Below are 24,937 nucleotides of genomic sequence, written 5' to 3'. Positions count from 1 at the left end.
TTTTTTTTTTTTTGTGGGACCCTCGCCGGTGGCCGGGGATTGAACTGGCACTACAGAGGCTGTGGGCAGCCTCGCAACCAAGGGCTCAGCCTCGCCACCAGGGGAGGCCCATAAATTAATTCTCTTAACCACACATTTCTTTGCCACCATACTCAACCATTAGTGGCATTTGTATCCAGAGGTTTACCTCATGCCTATCCAAACAAACCAAGGGGAACGCTGTGATTTGGAGACTTAAGACACCCCTGCCAGTGAGCTGCTGATGTTGCCACTTCTTCTGGAATCGTCTGGTTGGGCCCACTCCAGCTTTCCACTGGGGGACTGCATTTTACATTGGTTTCCTAACAAGAAAGGGATGCCTTTTTTGGTGACGGCCAACATCCTGATTTGACCACAGCTACTAAAGCATTATATTTGGACTTGGTTTACTTCTCTTTCCTTTCAACTGGGGATTTGACCTTCATTTCTTTCTTTTTAATTTCTTTAACTTTACTTTTTCTCCCCGTGATTTTTCATCACTATCTTCACTCTCATCAAAATCAGAATCCTCCTCAGTTTCCACCCTCTGCAAAGTCTGGTTTGGAGTCACCAGTACTATCACCATCACTGTCGTCCAAAAGAACCTTCCTCTGTTGTGCCACAACTTTAGATGCTGATTTTCTTTTCCCTTAAACACCTTGAAAATCATCTTCCTCACTAATCTTACCCAACTGTAGGTCTTCATTGGCTGCACTGCAATTAGAGGTATGGGGAGACCTATTCTTTGTTTCTCCTTCACTATTGCCTTGTTTTCCAATGCTTTCTTCTTGAGACTTCTCCACATCCATGGGGACTGTTGGAAGTTGCAGCTTGTCCTATAAAGCCTTTTCTTAAGGATTTTCTCTTGTACTGGGATGTCTTCTTTCTGGAATTCTTCAATCTAGTTTTTGTTTTCTCTTGCTTTTACTCATCTGGTGTTACTCAGGATTTCTTGTTCACAGGTGTGGTTGCAGAAGCAACATCATCATTACTTTCAGAGGCAACAAATTATAAAGTGACTTGTTTCTGTGCCTTCCAGGCCACACCAAGGTTCCCTTCAAGGATGGAAACTTGCACCTCTCAAGTTCTTGTTGACAGCAGTCAGAGCTAGAAATTTAAAAGTGGTTTCACTGGATCACTGCTAAAACTTAACAACTTTATGAGAATGGAATGGAGCAAATGCCATCAAACAGGCATCAAATGTAGGTTATATATGATGTGAAACTTGGTTCTAAATTAAATTGCTGTTAGATTTATTTTCCTGCTCCTTTCAACTTTTTTTTTAAATCAAAATTACACTTGCATGTGATTTTGAAGTTAAAAGCTTAGTGTAAAGGGCAGGACTGGACACAGTGCAGGTTTTCTGATCCCATGCAGACCGGGTAAAGGAGGAGTCAGAGTCCTCAGTAGTTTTGCAGGTTTTTTATTTGGGGTTCACCAGGCATATGACAGGCAGGGGTGCTGGCTGGGGGGCTGGGAGGCTGGCAGGCCTCCCAGCCCCCAGCAAGTCTTCACTCTATCTGGGCTCTCTGGCGTTCGTTCTGCTGCTTCTCGGCTTCTCTTTCGGCTTCGGCTTCTACTGCTGCTACTGGTGCTGCTGGCGTCCCCCCGTGACGCCGCCCTTAAAAGCACAGTCTTAGCTCAGCTGAATCCCATCTACCTATGCCCACACCCTATTCCAGGTGCCCGCCATCAGATGCATTCAGGACAAGGATCCATCATCTATCCTGATGGCGGAAGGGCAGAAAAGCCTGATATTTTCTTTACCCTACACTTAGAATCGTAAAACCTACCTTTACCACCAAGATTAGTTCCCTAGAGGGAGAACTACTTGAAACACTCAAGCTGTTTCTCATTTTTTTTCTTAGTGGCCTCCACACCTCTCAAATATGTTTTTGCTACTGTTTCTGGACTTATTTCTTTTCTTTTCTTTTTTTAAAAAGATTTATTTATTTATGCATACAAGAGCTGGGACACAGGCCAGAGATGGGGGTGGGGGCTGGGGTGAGAGGATTCACCAGAGACAGAGTGGGGAACAGAACAGGCAGACTGACTGAAGTACACTGCTGAGGGGAGCAGCAGGCGAGACAGGAGAGGTCTGCTGCGCCATGTGGGTTAGCTCCCTGGCCGGGGATCGAACTTGTGCTGCAGTTGCTGACTCCTCAGCTTCATAGTGCTGAGACTTAACCCCTTGTGCCACCAGGGAGGTCCTCTGAGGTCTCTTTTATAAGGACACTAATTCCATTCATGAGGGCTTCACAATTAAGATTGAATTACTTCCCAAATTAACACTACCAACTTAAAAAAAAAATAAAAAACAAAAAACAGAACGAAAAAAACCTAAAAAAAAAGAAAAACAAAAAGGAGAACCAAATTAACACTACCCCTACCTCCTCCTATAATTACCTTGATGGATAAGATTTTAACCTGTGAATTTTGTTGGGACATAATATTCATCCTGTTACACGGGATATAAGGGAACTCAGAATTATATTGCCAATTTTTCTATAAATTTAAAATTGTGGGCCTCCCCGGTGGCGCAGCGGTTGAGCGCTGGGTTGCGAAGCTGCCCGCAGCCCTGCGGCGCCGGTTCGATCCCCGGCTGCTCGCCCGGCCACCGGAGGAGGGTCCCACATGGCGCGCAGACCTCTCCTGCCGCCCGCTGCTCCCCTCAGCAGTGTACTTCGGTCCTTCTGCCTGCTCTGCTCCCGCTCTGGCTCTGGTGGATTCTCTCACCCTCCCGCGCTTCTGACTATACCCAGTGCATGTATAAATAAATAAATAAATCTTTTAAAAAAAAAAAAATAAATAAATAAAATTGTTCTAAAGTTAAAAAGTCCATTAAAAGAAAAAAGAAGGCTCATATTGCCTAGTTGACTCAACCCAGGTTAGAACTGGGACTAGAGGGCATAGGGGTTAAAGACACAGCACTATCAAGCTATCACCAGCCACTGCATTGTAGGGGAATAAATGGCCAGCAATCAGGTATTTTAGGAAACACAAGATTAGAATCTAGAATCAGAGTCATAAATACTGGGAATAAAATGAATTGTATCTTTTGAATAAACTATTGTACTTTTTATATTTCTTGCCCAGGGTTCCTGAAAGCATGACTAGGTTGAAGCTCATAGGTGAGAGAAGCTAGGATGGCATTGGGGAGGAGCGAGCTAGGGAACCAGTAGAGCGTGGTGCCTGACTTTCATCTTTCAAAAGTCTTTTAGGTCAGTAAAAACTTTAATTATCTTTGGTTTTTCTGCTTGACAGACTAGTCTCATGCTGTTCCTTTACATATGCTTCAATCATAAATGACCTCCCATTCCTATCACCACTTGGCTCTTTCGGTTGAGCTATTTGGGGTTCTTCCCCCACCTTCCCAATGTCCAGTACTTAGTCCTCTGAAACATCAACTATTAGCATATGTAAATGCCAGCGTGTATGTTATTACCAATAACACAGTACTTTGACTCTGCCTCTAGAAGTGGGTCAATCTAGCACAATTAGAATTGCTACTTAATGACCCTGCAGCATGAAATGCCCCTGCAGCCACTCCTCACAGAGCTTCTTCCAGGCCAAGGCCCATATACCATTCATCTCTATCTTTATTATCTTGATGCTTTATTATCTTGTGCAGCCCTCAATATATTTTTTCAGTTTTTTTTTTTAAAGATTTTTTTACTTATTGCATAGAAGAACTGATGTGTAGGCCAGAGGTGCGGTGAGTGAGAGAACTCACCAGAGACAGAGTGGGAAACAGAACAGGCAGACTGACCAAAGTATACTGCTGAGGGGAGCAGCGGGTAAGACACAAGAGGTCTGCTGTGCCATGTGTTTAGCTCCCTGGTCAGGGATCAAACTCCGACCATTGCCCTTTGTGGTCATATCACTGAGACTGAACCCCTCAGCCACCAGGGGGCCTCTATTTTTTTCAGTTTGCTGAAGCAATGGCCACCTTACTAAAAATTTCTGGACTCCCCAGATCCTCTCTTCTCTGTTTAGTTTTTCTCCCTTGTATGTACAGTTATGGGTTGAATTATGACCCCTCTCCCCCCAAAGATGTTGAAATCAGAACCCCCAGCACCTGTGAATGGCAACTCATTTTGCAAACAGGGTCATTGTAGATGATCCAGTTAAGAAGAGGTCATTAGGATAGGACCTGATCCAATTTGATTATATCCTTATGAAAAGGAGAAATCTGGACAAATGCATGTACAGAAGCAGAATGCTGGAGATGGAGATTGGAATGACGTACCAGAAGTCAAGTAATGCCAAAGACTGCCAGCAAATCAGTGGGAAGTAAGAGAGAGAAACATGGACAGGTTATCCCTCCCAGCTCTTAGTAGAAACAAACCCTGCCAACACCTTGCTCTCCAACTTCTGGCCTCCAGATCAGACAGCACATTTCTGGTTAAGTCAATCAGTTTGCCGTACTTTATTATGTGGTACTTTATGCTAGCAGGCTGACACACTTAGCAACTTTACCTTTTAACTGGGTAATTGTCTGTTTCCATGACCACAATGCAAACTCCTTTAAGTCAAGGATTTTACCTGTTTTGTTCACTCATGAATCATCAGCTAGTAGAGAAGTTTCTGGAATATCACAGCTCACAATATTTGTTGAAAAAGTACTATCCACAAACACTTTGGAGGAAGGGAATTTCATGATAATGGGGCATTGTTCTTGTTTGAAAACAATCTACATGAAAATGGTCCCACTTCTAAAGCAATTATCAAGACTGATCAATTTAAAATAAAATATACAAAAATCTCAGAAGTTGTAACTATTGCTGATTTCCATAGTTAACTAGTGCTTGGGACTTGTGAATATACATGGTTAAATTTGGGAACACCAGCCATCAGGGCGTTTCCCTGTTGCTTCTTCTGATTTTTAAGTCTACTCTTCTGAATGAGGTAGAGTAAGGTCAAGGGTAGAAAACTCTTTTGTTCTTTCTCATCCTTTTCTTTCTGCTACTGATCCAAATATTTTAGTAACTGAACATGCATGAGTTAAGGAATTAGAATTACATAATTTTATTTTCTCTGTCATTAAGAACAGTGCATCTATCACTCTTTCAGGTTATCTTTTCTCAGTGTAAAGGAGGAAAAAGAAAGTTTCCTCAAACCTCTTAGGGTTCCTGGCTGGTTGTGAAAATTAAACTGATCAAGACAGTTTTTTTTTTTTTTTTTAAGATTTATTTATTTATGCATACAAGAACTAGGGTACAGCCAGAGGTGTGGGGGGTGAGAGAATTCACCAGAGACAGTGGGGAACAGAACAGGCAGACTGAGGGGAGCAGCGGGCGAGACAGGAGAGGTCTGCTGGACCATGTGGGTAGCTCTCTGGCTGGCCAGGGATGGAACTCATGCTGCAGAGGCTGTGGATAGCTTCATAGTGCTGTGCTTAACCCTTTGCACCACCAGAGAGGCCCCGATCAAGACAGTTTTACTGCGAAAAAAGCATACAAATTTATATTAAAATTTCTCTGACAATGTTTCATAAGGGAATGCAGACCCCAAGACAGCAAAATCTACTTGCTTTTATATTTCATTGAACAAAGAGGCAATTGTGGAAATATAACTAAACTATTTGGGGAGGCTAAATAAAGATAAGGATTCTTTGAACTAAGTCTGTATAGAATTCTCTTGGTCTCAACTTCTTGTTCTTTTTTTTTTTTTTTTTTTTTTTAAGATTTATTTATTTATTTATACAAGCACTGGGTACAGTCAGAAGCGCGGGAGGGTGAGAGAATTCACCAGAGCCAGAGCAGGGAGCTGAGCAGGCAGAAGGACTGAAGTACACTGCTGAGGGGAGCAGCGGGCGGCAGGAGAGGTCTGCGCGCCATGTGGGACCCTCCTCCGGTGGCCGGGGAGCAGCCGGGGATCGAACCAGTGCCGCAGAGGCTGCGGGCAGCTTCGCAACCCAGCGCTCAACCGCTGCACCACCGGGGAGGCCCTCAACTTCTTGTTCTTGATAAGAATATTACTTTCCTTCTGGTATAGGGAGAACGTCTTTCATATAGGAATTTCTTCTCATAGAGGAAGGACAGTGTTTTTCTTTTATTTGCTTTTTCTCAGGTGCCCCCAACTCAATATGGCAAAGCAGCATATCATATGCTGACATATACCCCTTCAGCAGCACACTTAGAATTTCTCAGCAGTCCTGGGTGAGAAAATCAGAGTTTGAAGAAGTTGCAGAGTGGAAGCCTGGCCTCCTACATCTCAATCATAACTGCATGTTTTCTCTTTTTAGGTCTGGGAAGACCCAGAAACATGAAAGCTATTTGGTGTTAGAATTGGAAGGAATAGAAAGAAGTTTGCAGAGCTCTGGACTCTGGTCATCACCTTTGGCTCTTCTGAGGAGACCGTGGGCAGTGAGCAAGGGGAGGAGAGACTTTTGTCCTGATGAGTAAGGACTAGATCTAAGGGCCGACTTCCCAATAGTCTTCCTTCAGATACACACACAAACTGAAGTATAGAATTTCCCAACACTGTCTTGCAATTTTCGGGTATCCTTCAGATAAGCTTCAGATGGCACCATGAAGCTAGGGGGGACAGCATGAGGAAGATTCTGGCAGCTCTGCGAAGGCCCAGGACCAGGCAAGAGGTGTGTGCCAGACCTGCCCCCCTTGGGCTCGCTTAAGTTTATGCAGTGTAGAACTGGCATCAAGAAACCACCCAGGTGCTGATTCCGAGGTGTTCAGGGTGACCTTGGTGATCCTTCATCTCAGATGCCAAACTGCAGCTGCTAGCTTCAGTTTTATTTGCTGTTTTTCAGGTGTCTCCAACTCAATATGCCAAAGCAGCATATCACGGGCTGACATGCCCCGAACCCCTATATCCGCATCCCCAGCAGTCCTCTTCTGGAACTCGGGGTTATTCTATGGCCTCCTAAAATCCTCCCCCAATTGCCTTTCCTTAGAACCATTTGGAAGGACAGGAGCAGCAGCCTGGGAATTCCCACTCGTTTACTCGGGCACCCTGGGTGACACCAGCTATCGTCGCCCCTCGGAGGGGGTGCCTGGGCTCGTCTGTAGGGTCCAGGGCTCACGCTCTCTGTGTGTGTGTGTGTGTGTCCAGGGCTCGCGCTCTGTGTGTGTGTATGCGTGTGGGGGGGTGTGTGTTTCCAGGGCTCGCGCGCTTGTCCAGGGCTCGCGCGCTGTGTGTGTGTGTCCAGGGCTCGCGCTCTGTGTGTGTGTGTGTGTGTCCAGGGCTCGCGCGCTGTGTGTGTGTCCAGGGCTCGCGCGCTGTGTGTGTGTGTGTGTGTTGAGGGGGTCACGCGGGATGCCACGCGCCCCCGGGGCAGGTGTGCCGCGGGCGCGTCTCGGGCGGGTTCGCGGGCCCGGGCGCGGGCGCGGGAGGACGCTCGAGGCCCGCCGCCCAAGGGGGGCGCGTGCGCCCGAGCGCGCGCGGAGCAGCCGCGGTGGCACCGCTGCGCGCAGCCTCCTCCCGCTCCCACAATGCACAGGGCGGCGGCGGCGGCAGCATCGCGGGGCGCCGAGGGGGCTGCGGCAGCGACCCCGAGCCCCCGGGGCACGCGGAGCGCGCGCCTGCTCGCCGCCGGCCGGGCGCGGATGGCGAGGACCCCGCGCGCCGCCCGCGCCTGAGCCGCCCCGCCCCGCCCCGCCCCGCCCGGGCGCCCCGCCCTGCTCCTGCCGGCGGCTGCCCGGGCGCTGCTTCGTCGACGCGGGCGGCCCCAGGCTCGGTGCGGCCTCCGCAGAGGCGGGGGGCGTCGGCACCGCGGGGCCCCGCCATGGCCGCGTCGGAGCTCTACACAAAGGTAACGCGCCCCGCGGGTCGCGCCCTGGGGAGGGGGACGCGCGGCCGCAGCTGCCACGCTGGGCGCTGGTGGGGGGGGCCCGGCCCGCGCACCTCCTTCCCCAGCATTGCACAAGCCCGGCCCTGCCCGCGCAGAGGCGCCTTCCTCTTTCGGGCGGTGATGAGCAGGGCGCGCGGGGAGGCCTGTCTGGCTCCCGGGTCTCGGGGCTGGGAGCTGAGGGGGCTTCTGAGTGGAGTGGGGGGTCCGTGTGGATTTAATAGGGCGCGTGTGGGTCAGCATCGGGCAGCCCTCCGGCTTGATTTAGGAATAGTGGCTGTGGGAGATGCTTGATCTGGCAGAGGATGGTCGGTCCCTCCCTTGGGGCACGCGTTAAAATAACGTCTGGCGTTGCTATGCGGTCAGCCAGCCTTGCTGGGAATTGTTTGGAGCCCTGCAGATGGTCGCCAGTGGATTTTTACCCTTAGCTGGGGGTTTCAGATGGCTGCCCCGGGTGGGGGGGAAGCCCTAGGGAAGGAAGATGCGGCTGAATAAATGCGAGCTGATTCCTGGGCCGGGATGGACGTTACTCGTTTGTCACTGGGAGTCGGCAGCCCGCTCGCGTGGAATCCCTGTGAGGCTTGTTAGGCTCCATGTCTTCACCATCCGCTGGGGCGAGCCTTTTCCTTTAACTGATGGGTAGTGGCAGCCTTTGCTTTCTTATGCTGACTCCAGGATTCTCCGGGTCTGGCAACCTCTGGATGGCTTATTTTGGAGAACTGCTCCTTTGAAGACTGTTCTGAACATTTATCTTGGGCATTTTGTGGTGCCCTTTGTCAATATGTATAGTCATGGCATTTTATACGGTAGTTCATGTGTAGTTAGGTGTTTTGCCAGCTATTTATTACTTCTAATTCTAGTTAACAGAATAGCCTTAACTTTTCAAGTTTGCTTTGCAGCAGAATCTCCCTTTAGGGTCCTAGAATCTGCTTTTCAAGGGGACCCAACTAAGGCCAGAGCCAAAAATGCAGCAGTGTTCTCGAGGAGAGTCCCAGGCCTTTTCACTTGTGACCTTGGGCAAGTCACTTAGCTTCAGTTTCCTCACTTGGAAAGGGAGTTCATGACATCCACCCTGACTCTCTTACTAGGCTGTTGTGAGAATCAAACTTAATAATAGATGTGGGGCAGAAGTTTTTTGTGACTGGTGAATTTCTTTGAACATTTGTGAAGTATATGGTTAATTTCATCAACTGAAATGAGTAATTTGTATCAAACATTCTCTGGAACCACTTTTTTCCAGCCCCAGATTCAAGATTGCAGAATTAGAACTTCTTTCTAACCCTGGTGTTTTCTTTAGGCATTGTAGATTTCTGATGATTGAATGCAATTGAAAACTGATTCAAAGTTACTTTGTTAGCAGACATTTATACGGTGCTAAGGAGGTGCCAGGTAGTGTTCTAATTGCTTTACAAATATTAATTTATTTAACCTTCACAATAAACATATGAGCTAGATACTTAGAAATATCAACCATTTTTTCACATGAAGAGATACTGTCTGTAAACATTCCTTCGTTACTTCGTAAAACCCCTGCTCTTCACTGTGGTAATGAGTCCACTCTTGAGCTGCATAATTGTAGCACACTTAACGAGAGGCTGATTGGATAATAAATTGCTCCTAGATTCTGGATCTACTGTTTCCTCCAAGATAATTTATCTGAAAAAACATACTGTGATTTTGAAACTGTAATGTTTTGAGCTTTGGCCATAGCTTCATGACAATCTGTTTAAAAATTCACCTTCTAGTCATTGTAAAGACAGACTAGTTTAGACATCCATACTGAAGTTGAGTTTACACTGCCTTCTGCTAAATACATTTATGCCTTAGATAATTTGGTCTCTTGGCTCTTTGTTGGTTAACTCTTTTTGTGAATGAACCTTAGCTTAATGGCAGGCAAAAATATTTATTGAGCATGCTGGGTTCCAGGTACTCTGCTTAATGTTGAGAGTTTCTAACAATGAACGAAACAATCTTTCCTCTCAAAGAACTCAGTCTGCTGCTTATATTTTTTACCCATTTTGAATCTCCAAGGGCATAAATAACCAGCTTTTAATAACCAGCAGGCAGGCAGTTGGTTTGGCTTTTATTAGTAGAAGTTAGGGGAAGGGGTTGCGATATAGGGGAGGTTGGGATGATTTTGGAGACAAAAGTTTAGGCATTGATTATTAGAGGGAGAGGGAAATCATATCAGTGGATAAAAACAAGACTTTTTTTCTTTGCAGAGGATTATAGAGAAGGAAGTTCTGGGATAGATTACAAGGAAAGATGTATTACTGACATGCCATAATTATGGTTTTCAATGTAGTGGTTAAATCTGAAAAGTGCCCTTTTAAAAAATGTTACTCAGAGCTTAAAGGCAAATTTTGATGTGTGATACAGATCAGCTCACATTAAGATGAAAGGCAAGAGATCTTTCAGTTTACTCTTTTCATCTAAAATTATAATAGTTTTGGGCCTCCCTGGTGGCACAAGGGGTTAAGTCTCAGCACTATGAAGCTATTGGCAGCCACTGCAGCAGGAGTTCTATTCCAGGCAGGGAGCAACCCACATGGCGCAGCAGACCGCTCTTCTTGTCTCGCCCGCTGCTCCCCTCAGCAGTGTATTTCAGTAGATCTGCCTGTTCTGCTCCCCACTCTGTCTCTGGTGAATCCTCTCCCCCCTCTCCCTCCAGCCCCACACCTCTGGCCTTGTATGCATAAATAAGTAAAATAAATCTTTAAAAAAAATAAAATTAGAATAGTTTTGTCATAGCAATTTTATAAGGGTTTCCATTTTATAATTGTTTTCCTTCAGTATAAACATTTTAAGCGAATTGCTAAGTTCCTAGGAGATATGATTTCTGGAAACTAACATTTTGGTTAAATCATGTGAGTTGATTTTTAAAATAACAGCTCTATTGAGACATAATTCACAGTCAATACAATCCACCAACTTAAAGGATACATTTCAGTGGTTTTTCATATGCTCACAGAGTGGTATGTTGATTTGTTTTTAGATTCACCTGGGTTGTTTCCAAAATAATTGAAAGTGTCTGTGATATTTCATTGCTTCTGATTTTGAAAATATTTGCTGGTCTTGACTTGCCAGTGGATAGCTGAATCATAACATCACCCATAGATGCCTTTAGCAACTTCAAAGAATTCAGCATTTGTGGAGCAGGTTTTATTAATTAGAACTATACGAATCACCGGCAGCAATAAAATGGCATGCTAGTCCTCACACGAGGTTCCCAGACAGCATGGATGGCACCATAAAAACTATAGAATGGTCAGGATTACCTGTAGTTGTTAATTAGGAATCCCCAGGGTGTGTGTCAGGATGCTGACTTTTTTAACAGTACCAGAGGATTTAAAAATCCCTGCTTGAGAGGCCATGTAGGCTCATAGAAGAAACAGCTGTTTCGGTCAGTAGATTGTCTATCTATAACCTTCCTTTCTCACCCTGGTCCCTCATACCCACAGAAACCACATGGCCTAGATTTTTTTTCTGGCGTAGTTCTAGTTTTATATTCCATGTCACTCCTTTAAACCATCAGTTCTGAAATGCTAACATTTTGGTGTCAAAATTATATTTCACAGACTGTTTCCAACACCTTAAAGCAGGACTGAAATCTTGTCGCTGGTCATGTGCCTTAATTTGGGGGGCGGCCGGGGACCGAATCCGCACTGCAGAGGCTGTGGGCAGCCTCGCAGCCCAGTGCTCAACCTCTGTGCCACTGGGGGAGGCCCTCTCTGGCACTTTTAAGGGCACTGCTGTCTCCTTGTCCCTAAGGTTGGAAGCAGCAGCATCTCTTTTTGTGTTTCTCAGATTCTACTTCTTTTCCAATTTTAGTTTTACCTGACCTTCAGCAGACAGGTCTCTGTTTTAATGACCTGTGTACATTTCTATCTTACTGTAGTCATTTGTGTATGTCTGCAACTCCTACAGTAGTGAAAGCCCCCCGAGATGTGGGTAGGGTTTTGTTTACCTCTGGTAAAGCCTGGCATAATGTCTTATATGTGGCAGGTGATCATTAAGTATGTGCTGAATGAATGAAAGAATACTTAAACAGGAGAGAGAGAGAGACTGAAAATAATGGTTTGGGATGATTAGTCCACTTGTTGTAATAAAGGGTATAATGAAGTCGTTAAGCAAGTAAGCACATTTTTAGGCATGTTGAACTAAGATGAGTAATAGAGTGGAGAGCTGGGAGTCAGGGAGACCAAGGAAACTTGCAGAACACAAAATATGAATTGATGGAGGTCAGGTAGACTGTGACTCAGGCTGAGCTGTGGGAAGGGGACAAATCTGAGACAGGGCTCTGTGCTGACTTAGATGTATAATGGGAAAAGGAGGGAATGGTATAAGATGATGCCAAGAGCACCAGCCTCGGAAACTAGAATTTAATTACCATTACATCATACATTTTTGCTGACTCTGTGGAACTTGAAAGCTACTCTTTAGACTGCTTGAGCAAAACAGAACACTTAGGATTTTGAAATTTGTCCTGAAATTTGTCACTGTCTCTTGAAGTATGAAAGGCTTATGTGTGGCCCACTGGCTAGAAGATGACAAAGAGGTTCTAATTCTAACGAGAGTTGCTACTGCCAGATAAGCAGGTTAAATCTTCCTGGTTGCTTTTAGCTCTAAACTAGGGGATCACTGAAGGAAGGTCTATGATTAGGATTCCACGAATTTAACTGCAGCCACCAAAGGGCCACCCCTTTGGTACTCTCACCTTTCTGTAGGAAAGTGTGGGAGAGGATTGATGAGCCCTCTTAAATTAAGGTCTTATCTCAGAAGGTAATTTAGCTTCTGTTTTTTGTTTTATGATGAATTTTGCCTACACTGGGGAACCTATGAGCACTTGGCCCAGTGGAGGATAGCTCCTAGGCCCTAGGAAAAATCACTGTGTGGGCAACCCCTCTCCTCCCACTCCACTGCAACAGCTGTGTGCTCTTCCCCAGGTGGTCTTCCCAGACATTGCCATTTGTCTGCCTTGGCAAATTCCTCCCTCTTTTCCCCTCCAGCTTCTGCCTCTCTCTCCGTTCTCTAATCTATTTTATTGAGGTATAATTTTCATCTAATAAAATTCATTTTAAGTGTAGAGTTTAATGAGTTTTGACAAATATAGTCTGACTCGTAACCACTACCACAAACAAGAGAAAGAGCCTTTCCTGCTCTCTCAGAAGTTCCCTTAGCTGCTGCTCTCCCTCAGCTTCCTCAAAGAGGACTGCTGCGCTTGCCCTTCATGGCAGCAGAAGAGTTGTTTGCGTGTTTTAAATAAATGAGTGTTAAAAAAAAAAAATGTGTGTTATGGTTGCACCTGAGCCCAATCCATAGAGACACTTCACACAGAGGCCTGCCTTTGGGTGTCACTCCTGCGGAGTTTCACAACTTCCTGTGGAGAGGAGGTGCAAGCAGGTAGAAAAGGAGGTTAGCTGTGATATTTAATCTTTCCTTCACACACTTACCACTTTAATGAATGATGTCAGTCTTTGAGTCCTTAGGCCCCTGGGTCCTTAGTGTGTGTAAATGGTCTGTCAGCAGTTTTACCTTTCACAGGTCCCTCCCCCATCAAATTTGTTCATGATGACTGGTCTTCTGCCTAACCACCTTCCTGGCTGCCTCACCTCTCTATCATTTTCAGTTTCTTTTCTACGTCCTTCTAGGTTGGAAATTGTAACCAGCAGCCATTAGTACTAGACATTTCCTTGTACGGGGCCTCCCTGGTGGCCTAGGCTTTCAGCCTCAGCCTTCTCACCACAGGGCCTGAGTTCCATCCCCAGCCGGGGAGCTAACCCACACCTGGCGCAGCAGACTTCTGTCTTGCCCATTGCTCTCCTTAGCAGAGTATTTCAGTAGATCTGCTTGTTCTGCTCCCCACTCTGTCTCTGGGGAATCCTCTAGCCTCCCCCACCCTAACCAACCTCTGGCCTACACCCCAGCTCTTCTATGAAAAAAAAATAAAATAAAAATTTCCTTGTACAACAAATACTTTTTACCTATTATGTTTCATTATGTTTTGATTTCAAAATAATGACTCCAAACTTGATTGAAATCAAGAGGGAAATGTGGGCCTCCCTGGGCAAGGGAGCAACCCACCCACACCGCACAGCAGACCTCTCCTGACTCGCCCGGTGCCCACCTCAGCAGTGTACCTCGGTCAGTCTGCTTATTCTGTTCCCCACTCTGTCTCTGGTGAATCCTCTCACCACCCCACCCCCTCCCGCATCTCTGGCCTGTACCCTAGCTCTTGTATGCATAAATAAATAAGTCTTTTTTTTAAAAAAAGAGGGAAATGTGTTACCCACCCCTAAGTATTCATGAGACTCATCTATACCTCCTTTGGCCTGTAGCCAAAAAATGTGAGCAAAATAATGCTGGCCTAGAGGGAGACCAGACACAAAAAAAGACAGGCTTATCTTTCCTTGGTCACTCATACAAAAGACCTTCATTGTCCTGGTCAGGAATCCTATGTGTGTAGTTGGGGGGTCTATCTACCTCTTGAGAAATACCTGCTGAGGCTAGAAGAATTTCAGGTAGGAGAAATAAAATGCCCAGGATGGTGAAGAGGCCAGACAGATTAAAAGGGTAAAACTCTAGAAAGATACAGGTGAACTGGGAAAATGAAGAAACTTAACATCAAGAATAGTTAAGTTTGTAAGATGAAATCTCAACTTAGTAGGGTTGTTACATTTTGAAATAAATAAATGAATAATAAATGTCATCTAAAGTCTTTTTCTTGAAACATAGATTTTACATTTCTCAATTTCATTACCTCAAGTTACGGTATTTGCTAAAACAGTCTGGATAATTACTGGATGATAATCTAACACATCTACTTTGCAGACCTCTCTTTGACAGTGTTAAAAAAAAAGTTACTAGTTAGAAATATTTTAGTTGGAAATAACAGAAATCCAAATCATAGTCAAAAAGTATTTTGTTTCCTTATGTGACTTGAAGCCCAGGCATGGCTGGATTCAAGGCTATGATGTGACCTGTGGGGCTCTCTGTCACTGGGCTGTGCTGATGCTGGTTTCATCTTCAGGACAGCTTTTTTTTTTTTTTTTATAAAGATTTTATTTATGTATGCATACAAGAACTGGGGTCTAGGCCAGCATTGTGGGGGTGGTGAGAGGATTCACCAGAGACAGAGTGGGGAGCAGAACAGGCAGATCTACTAAAATAAACCGCTGAGGGGAGCAGCAGGCAAGACAGGAGAGGTCTGCTGCAGTATGTGGGTAGCTCCCTGGCCAGATGGAACTCATGCAGCTGCTGATACCTTAATAGCGCTGAGACTTTAACTAAACCCTGTGCCACCAGGGAGGCCCAGGGCAGCTCTTTTCTGAGTAAAAGGATGGTCAATGGCAACTGCAGCTGTGTGATCTTCTAGCTCTAGGCCTGGAGGAGGAATCTGGTGGAAGAATTCTGATGCCCTTGCCTGGGGGTCATGTGCCCTCTCCTTTCGCTCTGCTGTGTAGGTGCTAGGAGAGGAATGCAATGGGTAGCCACACATACTCGCCCCAGAGGCTGGGGTCCTGGGCTTGGTGACTAGGGGCATGGTGACTGATAGACTCAGATCTGGTGGGGTGCCAGAGGGCTGTACCTCATTAGAAGAAATAGTGCCATGTCAACAAAACAAAATCCTCAGTGGTTATCCACTGTGAATAAGTTATCAAAAATGATGCAGTAATTGATTTCTGCCTCTTTTTTTGATCTTTGAATAGAAGAATGAATTAGTTTTGCATGATGTTGGATAACTTTCTGTGGACTATGGTGATGGTACACGGGTGAATTGGTGGTGGAAATTCTACGGGGACTACACCTGATAAAAGAAAGCAAACATTGTAAAAAAAAATGACAATGATGTAAAATATATATAAATAAATATATTTATATAAATAAATAAATAATTTAAAAATAATTTAAAAAAATAAATAAATAATTTAAAAATTGCCACAGAAAATCCAAAAAGCATATCAGGGATGAAAGATTTGAAAAGTGTTTTTCATTCAGTCTTAATTAGATGCCAGTGAACCCAATGATTTCTTCATATCTCTTTCTGCTGTGTTTCCTAGCAATTTATTTCCCCTATTTTCTTCATATTCTTGCTTACTTATGTATTCTTTTCCCCATTTTTACCAAGAGATAATTTGGAAATTTTCTTCTTCTCTGACTGTGTGAATCCATCAGCTTTTACCTTACACTCTGTTACCACGTCTCTCTCCTCCTGCTACTCTGTTTCATTACCTAGTGCTCTGTTATGCTTTGCTTTATTGATGTCTACAGACTCGCCACACACACACACACACACACACACACACACACACACCAGCTCTAAAATGGAATAAGAGAAATTGTTATCAAATGAATTGTTATTTAGTAACTTAGATTGAAGAGGGCACTTCACTTCCTTAAATCCACGTAGCTTTGCTTTGTTACCACTCCCTAAAACTGACATCACAACAGGAAGTAATTTTTCATAAGTTTACATGAATCAGTTTTTGCGTAGATGAGTATGTGTTTTAAACAATTAAATGCTTTTGTTATAGACCTTTTTAAGATGAGTTAGAACTTGGTGTTTCAGCTTACTGCAGTACATACAATAAGATGGCCAACTATTCCTTTAAAGATATGCTCTCACTCTAAAAGATTTTTATAGTAGTATTTAAATTTATTTATTTATATATTTTTAAAAAAAGATTAATTATTTATTTATACAAGCACTGGGTACAGTCAGAAGCGCGGGAGGGTGAGAGAATTCACCAGAGCCAGAGCAGGGAGCAGAACAGGCAGAAGGACCGAGGTACACTGCTGAGGGGAGCAGCGGGTGCGGCAGGACAGGTCTGCGCGCCATGTGGGACCCTCGCCGGTGGCCGGGGATCAAACCGGTGCAGCAGAGGCTGCGGGCAGCTTCGCAGCCCAGCGCTCAACCTCTGAGCCACCAGGGAGGCCCAGTAGTACTTAAATTATATGCAGGGCTGGTCTCTATAAATTCAAGTGGAGAAAAATGTTAATTCTAGGTTGACAAACATCATGCACAGCTTGGAAGCAGAACCCAAGGAAATGTTTTCCTTAATACCAGGAATGTGTATCTTAATAGGGAATTTGGGTCAAAACCTATATTAAACTTTCATCAATTCAGAATTTATATATTCTTATCAATTTTAGAAATGAAATGTTAAACTGATTACATTGATATTGTATTTGAATAACAATTTTTCTGTTTGTACTCTTTTTTATCCTAGTCCTCCATCATTGACAATGGTAGGCTAGATAATTCTTCTTTGGGGGAGGGGTTCTTTTTATTGTGGGATGTTTAAATTCATGATCTTTATTTGCTAGATCCATTAGCACCTTCATCCCTGGTTATGACAGCCAATAAATATTGTCTGTAGTCATTGTCAGATGTTATGGGGAGGGAGATGGATTTGTCAAAAATCCACCTATAGATGGTTCAATCCATAGAACCTCGATCATAGACCTTTAAACTTAGATTGGGGAGGAAAAAGTGGGAAACAATTAAAAACAAAAATGGGTTAATTGGAAAAGTTTTTAAAGAAGTGTACTTTTCAATGCTATATTTTTTCTGCATTTAAAAAAGAAACATTGTAGGGCCTCCCTGGTGGTGCAAGGGATTAAAATGCAATCTGTGAAGCTATTACCAGCCACTGAAGCACGAGTTCCATCCCGGGCCAGGGAGCTACCCTCATGTTGCTGCAGACCTCTCCTGATTCACCTGCTGCTCACCTCAGCAGTCTATTTCAGTCAATCAGCCTGTTCTCTTCCCCACTCTGTCTCTGGTGAATCCTCTCACTCCCCCACCTCTGGCCTGTACCCCAGTTCTTATATGCATAAATAATCTTAAAAATGAAAAAGAAACATTGTAGATAATTTGCAAAGCACAGAAACTTATAAGAAGATAATGAAAATAAATTATAACACCCATAGTTAATCATTGTCAGCTATTGATTTACTTCTTTAAGTCTTTTCTATATTCATAAGCATAACATTTATGATTTCTTAATATGTATTGTGAGAGTTTTTATATTATTAAATATTCATTGAGAGTGTTTTTAATGGCTACATAATGCTCCATTATTTGGATGTACCATAATTTATTTACTGCTGGACATTTCACAATAATAAGAAATGTACTTTAATGAGAATCTTTAATGTACTTTAATGATAACTTATTATGTATATGTCTTTTCTTGAATTAGTCAATTTTAGATTCCAAGTCTCCCTGGCAAGGGTTGACATTTATATTTATTAGATTATGGTGTTCACATTTATTTCATTCTAAAAATAGAACTTTTTTTTTTTTTTTTTTTTTTAGTTTTTTTTTTTTTATATAGAGGCATGTTTTCTTTCTTTCTTTCTTTGTTTGTTTTTGTTTATACATGCACTGGGTACAGTCAGAAGCGCGGGAGGGTGAGAGAATTCACCAGAGCCAGAGCGGGGAGCAGAGCAGGCAGAAGGACTGAAGCACACTGCTGAGGGGAGCAGCGGGCGGCAGGAGAGGTCTGCGCGCCATGTGGGACCCTCCTCCGGTGGCCGGGGAGCAGCCGGGGATCGAACTGGCGCCGCAGAGGCCGCGGGCAGCTTCGCAACCCAGCGCTCAACCGCTGCGCCACTGGGGAGGCCCTAAAAATAGAACTTTTTATGTACATTGCCTCATGACTAGGATGACAGGATGTTTCATTTGTGCAGGATGCTTTCTGCCATTCAGTGCTTTGATTCTCTTTTGAGAAATCCTCTTTGAGTAGAAATATAAAAATTTCTTAAAAATATATAACCTTGGGCCTCCCCGGTGGCTCAGCGGTTGAGCGCTGGATTGCGAAGCTGCTGGCGACCTCTGCAGTGCCGGTTCGATCCCCGGCTGCTCCCCGGCCACCGGAGGAGGGTCCCACATGGCGCGCAGACCTCTCCTGCCGCCCGCTGCTCCCCTCAGCAGTGTACTTCGGTCCTTCTGCCTGCTCTGCTCCCTGCTCTGGCTCTGGTGAATTCTCTCACCCTCCCGCGCTTCTGACTGTACCCAGTGCATGTATAAACAAAACAAACAAACAAAAAAATAAATAAGTAAAAACATGCCTCTATTAAAAAAATATATATAACCTTTTGGAAATCTAAACTCTTTCCTTTTTCTGATTATTTTTATCATTGTAACTTTTATTCATTATTTCTCCTTCACCTTGGGCTATAGAAAAGTTGAATTGGAAACAATCTTTATTGTTTTTAAAAAATTTATTTTCTTACATCACTGTTCATTTTTGTACAGTAATTGGTTTGCACCCATGATCCACTGCCACAGTCCCTTGTGCTCTCCCCCCTCCTGTTTTGAACCCTCTTCATCCCCCTGCTTTGCTGTATGCCTCAGATCTGTGGTCAGTTTGCAGGTTTTGCTTTTAGACCTTTTTGGTTTCTCTATATTCCATGCATAAATGAAACGATCCTATATTTCTCTTTTTCCTTCTCACTTATTTCATTTAGCATAATCCCTTCCAGCTCCATCCATGTTGTTGCAAATGGCTTGAGTTTATCTTTTTTTGGGTAGCTAAGTAGTATTGCATTGTGTGTATTTACCACATCTTCTACATCCAATTATCTTTTCTGGGACATTTAGGCTGTTTCCATATGTTGGCTATTGTAAATAGTGCTGCAACAAAAATAGGAGTTCATGGGCCTCCCCGGTGGCGCAGCGGTTGAGCGCTGGGTTGCGAAGCTGCCAGCAGCCTCTGCAACGCCGGTTCGATCCCCGGCTGCTCCCTGGCCACCGGGCGAGGGTCCCACATGGCGCACAGACCTCTCCTGCCGCCCGCTGCTCCCCTCAGCAGTGTACTTCGGTCCTTCTGCCTGCTCTGCTCCCCACTCTGGCTCTGGTGAATTCGCTCACCCTCCCACGCTTCTGACTGTACCCAGTGCATGTATAAATAAAATAAAATAAATCTTAAAAAAAAAGAAGAAAAAAAATAGGAGTTCATGTTTCCTTTCAAATTAGTGTTTTTGTGTTCTTTGGGTAGATTCCTAAGAGTTGAATTGCTTCAATATTTAGTAGATTATTTTCAGAGCTATGAGGAACCTCCATATAGCTTGAAATGGAAAGAATTTTTAAAAGAGCAAAAATAATCATGAAGGCACCATCCCAAGAGTACAAGCAGTACAAATTTTGCTTGAAACTTATCTGGTAATATTATTGATGTTGTGGGCCAGGGTCTAGGTTAGCTTCTCATGGATTGTGGAAGAATCCACAGAGACTGAGAGGTTAGAAGTAAAGCGGTTTATTGAAAGTACTTTCCAAGGGAGGAAAGAGCAGAAGACAGTGACTCTGCAAAGTGACAATGGCTGGAATTTAGCTTTTAGTTTTAATTTACTTTGCCTTGTGGCTTCTTTTTGCTCACTTAGCAAGTCCTGGGTTAGCAAGTGCTGGCTGTATCCTGTTCTCTGCAGATGGTTAGGGTGTTGATGGTGCTGATGGGGGCCGCTGTGGCATAGAAAACACTGCCAGTGGTTGGAATGTTAATGGGGGTGCCAGCCCAGGACCCAATTTAATTCTAAAATTTAACCTCATCAGTAATCATTTCATGGTAGGTGACATGTCCTCCTAACTGGGACAACCTCCCATTTGTCTGCAGTGGACAGAGGACGAGTGTGCCTTGAGTTGGGAGTTGAGAACCTGAGAGTTCCTCATTATCATTACTTGCTTTAAACTAGTTAGAATGGTGCGAAATACACCAAGTGCTAAAGGTAGCACCCTTGAACAGAATCTTCACAGCACTCGAGTGGCCTTTTGAGGTTTGGGAGACTTGCAGGTCATTGCTGTGTGCAGCAGCCCTCTTTAAGGAGATGTGTCATAGTGGTAGCTGTAAATGTGGTTGATTGTGTGGAAACCTAGATATTGAAGGCATAGGACACTGAGTGAAACCTTAGCATCCTTTGAAATTTCTTTGTTTTTCCTCCTTCCCTAAAACATTAGTTTCTACCTTATTTAGTTGTCATTTGTTTTCCTTTAAAAAGTATGAGTTGCATAAATATGTATCTATAGCAATATTATCAAGTAATAATAGTTAATATTTACTGAGGCCTTACTGTAGACCATGCATTATCCTGAGGTCTTTGTTACAATGCTTTCCCTTCCTTGGCTCCCACCTTTCCCAGAACTGAAAGAGAGGCAGTGCATCATAGCAGCCAAGGGTATGGACCCAATACCTATAGCTTGAATTCTGGTTTGAATACAGGTTGCACTGTTCACTTTCTTGTGACCTTGACCTTAACTTCTCTGTGTTTCAATTTCTTCATCTTTATCCCTACCTTTATGGGGCTAATAATACATACCTTATATGATTTTAATAATAACTGTTTAATATATTTAACAATGCTTAGAATAGTGACTGCTACTGGAAGCAGGTATAAATGTTAGTGGTGGGCCTCCCTGGTGGCACAGGTGGTTGAGCGCAGCACTGTGAAGCTGTCTGCAGCCTGGATTCAATCCCAGCTGGCCAGGGAGATACCCACATGGCATAGCAGACCTCTCCTGTCTCACCCGCTGCTCCCCTCAGTCTGCCTGTTCTGATCCCCGCTCTGTCTCTGGTGAATCCTTTCACCCTCCCACACCTCTGGCCTGTGCCCCAGTTCTTGTATGCATAAATAAATAAATCTTAAAAAAATGTTAGCTGTGATTATTGCCATTGTGGTTGTAACTATTGTTCTCCTGTCTCTCTGGCTGCTTTCATAAGCTCGCTTACCTCCTATTGCTCTTTAGGTACTGGGTCTTGGTGCTCATAGGTTCTGTCGACCTACATTCACTCCCATTGTGGCCCAAGATTCAGGCCCCAAACTTGTGCTGATGACCTCCAAACCTCTGTTGCCAGCCTGTTTACTCTCCCTGCATATCTAGATCCATATAAACTGCTGCCTTATTGACTTCTTCACCGGCACCTAAAACCTGGCACATTCAAAACGGAATTTGTAGTCTTTCCCCTCCCTCCTCATGTTGCTCTACTCCATTTCCTCCTTGATAAGATGGATTAATAGTAATACCCACTTCATAAAGTTATTATGGGGATTAAATGAAATAGGTTGTGCATAGCACTTAGAATAATAACTAGTACATATTTTGAAGTATTTAACCACTGTGATTGCTATTTATATTTCTGTCCGGTGAATGGTACTGACTGTAAATGGACACTAAAAACTTAAAAATCATCTTGATTTACTTCCCACCACTGTACCCCCACTAATCAGTTGCCACTTCCTGGTGCAATCTTAACAGTCTTTGGACCCTTATTATGTCAATCCAGGATCTTAAAACAGCTACCTTAGCAATCTTTGATCTTACTTCTGTAATCTGTTTTTTCTTTTTGCTACCAGAGTGATCTTTGTAGTGCATATGTCTGATCATGCCACTTTCTGGCTTGAAAATTCCTTAGTGACTTCTGTAGTGCCAGGAAGGCACAGTGCAGGTTTTCTATGATCCAGGCAGATGGGTAAATGAGAGTCCTGGAGCCCTCAGTGGCTTTTCAGGCTTTTATTGAGCTTTTACCAGGTACACAGCAGGCAGGTGTGTGGAGGGTGGCCGAGAGGCTGGCAGGCCTCCCAGCCCCTGGCAAATCTTTACTCTTTCTGGGGTCTCTGGTGTTCTCTCGTGGTCTCTGCTTCTCTTCTGGCGCTGCTCTCATTCTCCTTCTTGTCCTGCTGGTGCTCTGTGACACCACCCTTTTAAGCCCAGTCTCAGCCCAGGTGTACCCACCTATGCATGCCCCCGGCCTACTCCAGGTGTCTGCCATCAGGCATGCATGTAGGACCTCAGGGATCCGTCATTAATGCTAATGGTGGGAGGGCAGAAAGCCTGATAATTTTTCACTTACCTTTCAACTTCTGATAAGATTTTGTCTTGAGAGTAAATTTGGTAGGTAGTATGTCCCAAACTTGGTGTCCATCTCAATCACTTAGGAATCTTGTTGAAATGGAGACTCTGACTCAGTAAGTCTGCAGTGGGGCCTAGGATCCTGCTTTTCTGATAACTTCCAGGTGAGGTCAGTGCTTCTGGATTGAGAACCACAGCTTGAGTTGTGAGGCTGCGACGTACATGGATCTTGCTCACCTGTCTTTACCCTGGGCTGGCCTCGTCATTTGAGCTTCCTTCCTGGCATTCAGTCTTCTTTTTTTTTTAATATTTATTTATTTATTTATAAAAGCACTAGGTACAGTCAGATGCACGGGAGGGTGAGAGAATTCACCAGAACCAGAGCAGAGAACAGAACAGGCAGACTGACGAAGTACACTGCTGAGGGGAGCAGCGGGCGGCAGGAGAGGTCTGCGTGCCATGTGGGACCCTCGCCCGGTGGCCAGGGAGCAGCCGGGGATCGAACCGGCGTTGCCGAGGCTGCGGGCAGCTTCGCAACCCAGCCCTCAACCGCTGAGCCACTGGGGAGGCCCACCATTCAGTCTTCTCTTTACATCAAGAGCTCTCCAGGTTTGCCTTATATTTCCTGGTTTGTAGCATTCTCCTGGCCCGCCTTTCCTTACTCGTTGTTCATGTTATCCAGATGCCTGTCTAAGACACTCCTCGTGTGTGTTCATATAGATCGCAGTTTTCGTCTGTCCTGACCCTCTTCACACAGCATTGCATCCTCTGTTTCTCCAGGGCTTCTCCCAGCCCTGTAATGACAGGGCACTTGTCTCATTTGTTTTAATAACAACTTTATTGAGATACAATTCATATACCATGTAATTCATCCATTTAAAGTATATAGTATAACCATTCTCAGCTGTTATTTGATCCAGCATCTGCAGCAGGGTTTGGTATATAATAAGTAGCAAGTCTGTGATGGAGTGAATGTGTGAGTGAAATGATACTAAGTTACCATTGGAAATTTTTCTGTGAATCTTCCTTTTCCTATCTGCATTTTTGGATTTAACATTTTAGCATTCAGATAATTAATTTATTCGTCAGTAACTCACCTCTTTTTTGGCGCCAGAGGTGGGAACCACTTTATTTTTTTCTCTTGGCCAGTTATAATATATCATTGTGGGCCACTTTCCTTGGCTCTTGAGGGCTTCCAGATCTCCTTTCTACCCATACCGTAAATGCGCAGCCCAGATCTTCACATACTACTCTCCAACTTCCATCCCTGACTGGTTCTTAACTCCTGCCTCCCACTGCCCTAATTATCTACTATAGAATTAACTCATTCCTTAACCTGAAATTCAAGACTTGTGATCTTTTCCCATCCCTATTCTCTTGGTTTTATCTTTCACAACACTGGGATTTCTCAGACTTCACTATATGTAGCAGTTATCTTGAATGCATATGAAAATAAAAACAAAAACACATAAATTCTAGGTTTTACCTTCAGAGAATGTGAGCCAGTAGGGTTGTGAGGCCCAGGAATCTGCATTTTTTAAAATAAATTTTATTTTTATATTCCCCATACAATTGCAACCCCCTTATTTTGACCCCAATCCCTCCCCTCCCCACCCCCCACCCCCCATAGAGTGTCTCTGGTTCATAGTTGTTTGTTGATTTTGATTTTCACTTTCTTATAGTTATTTTTTTTTATTATTATTATTTTTTTTTATAGAGGCATGCTTTATTTATGTTTGCTGGTTTGTTTGTTTGTTTTGTTTATACATGCACTGGGTACAGTCAGAAGCGCGGAAGGGCGAGAGAATTCACCAGAGCCAGAGCGGGGAGCAGAGCAGGCAGAAGGACCGAAGCACACTGCTGAGGGGAGCAGCGGGCGGCAGGAGAGGTCTGCGCGCCATGTGGGACCCTCCTCTGGTGGCCGGGGAGCAGCCGGGGATCGAACCGGCGCCGCAGAGGCCGCGCGCAGCTTCGCAACCCAGCGCTCAACCGCTGCGCCACCGGGGAGGCCCTCTTATAGTTATTCATTTTCCTGGTCCCTTATTTAAGTTTTCTAGATTCCTGCTATGAGTGAGACCATCCGGTATTTTTCTTTTTCTTTCTGGCTTATTTCGCTGAGCATGATCCCTTCCAGCGCCATCCATGTTGCTGCAAATTGCATGTGTTTATCTTTTTTGAATGCTGAGTAATATTCCATGGTATATATGTACCACATCTTCTTGATCCAGTCATCTACTTTTGGGCATTTGGGTTGTAGGAAT

The 24,937-nt window shown here is 44.3% G+C and overlaps 1 protein-coding gene and 1 pseudogene across 1 annotated transcript in view; one reads left to right on the top strand and one right to left on the bottom strand.

Annotated features, from left to right (window-relative positions):
* Positions 1 to 341: 341 nt before the first annotated feature.
* On the bottom strand, positions 342 to 1,017 carry LOC119239562 (RAD51-associated protein 1-like; annotated as a pseudogene).
* Positions 1,018 to 7,698: 6,681 nt separating this feature from the next.
* Positions 7,699 to 24,937, top strand: part of MYO5A (myosin VA) — a 168,658-nt gene continuing 151,419 nt past the window's right edge. The window contains exon 1 of the mRNA XM_037502502.2: positions 7,699 to 7,792. Coding sequence (XP_037358399.1) covers positions 7,766 to 7,792 — 27 coding nt within the window. The 5' untranslated portion in view covers positions 7,699 to 7,765. The remainder of the gene's footprint in view (positions 7,793 to 24,937) is intronic.

The sequence above is a fragment of the Talpa occidentalis genome, unplaced genomic scaffold (genome assembly GCF_014898055.3).
Source record: "Talpa occidentalis isolate TD23 unplaced genomic scaffold, MPIMG_talOcc4v2.1 talOcc4.11, whole genome shotgun sequence".
NCBI classification, from domain to species: Eukaryota; Metazoa; Chordata; class Mammalia; order Eulipotyphla; family Talpidae; genus Talpa; species Talpa occidentalis.
This window is presented reverse-complemented; position numbering and strand designations above follow the sequence as displayed.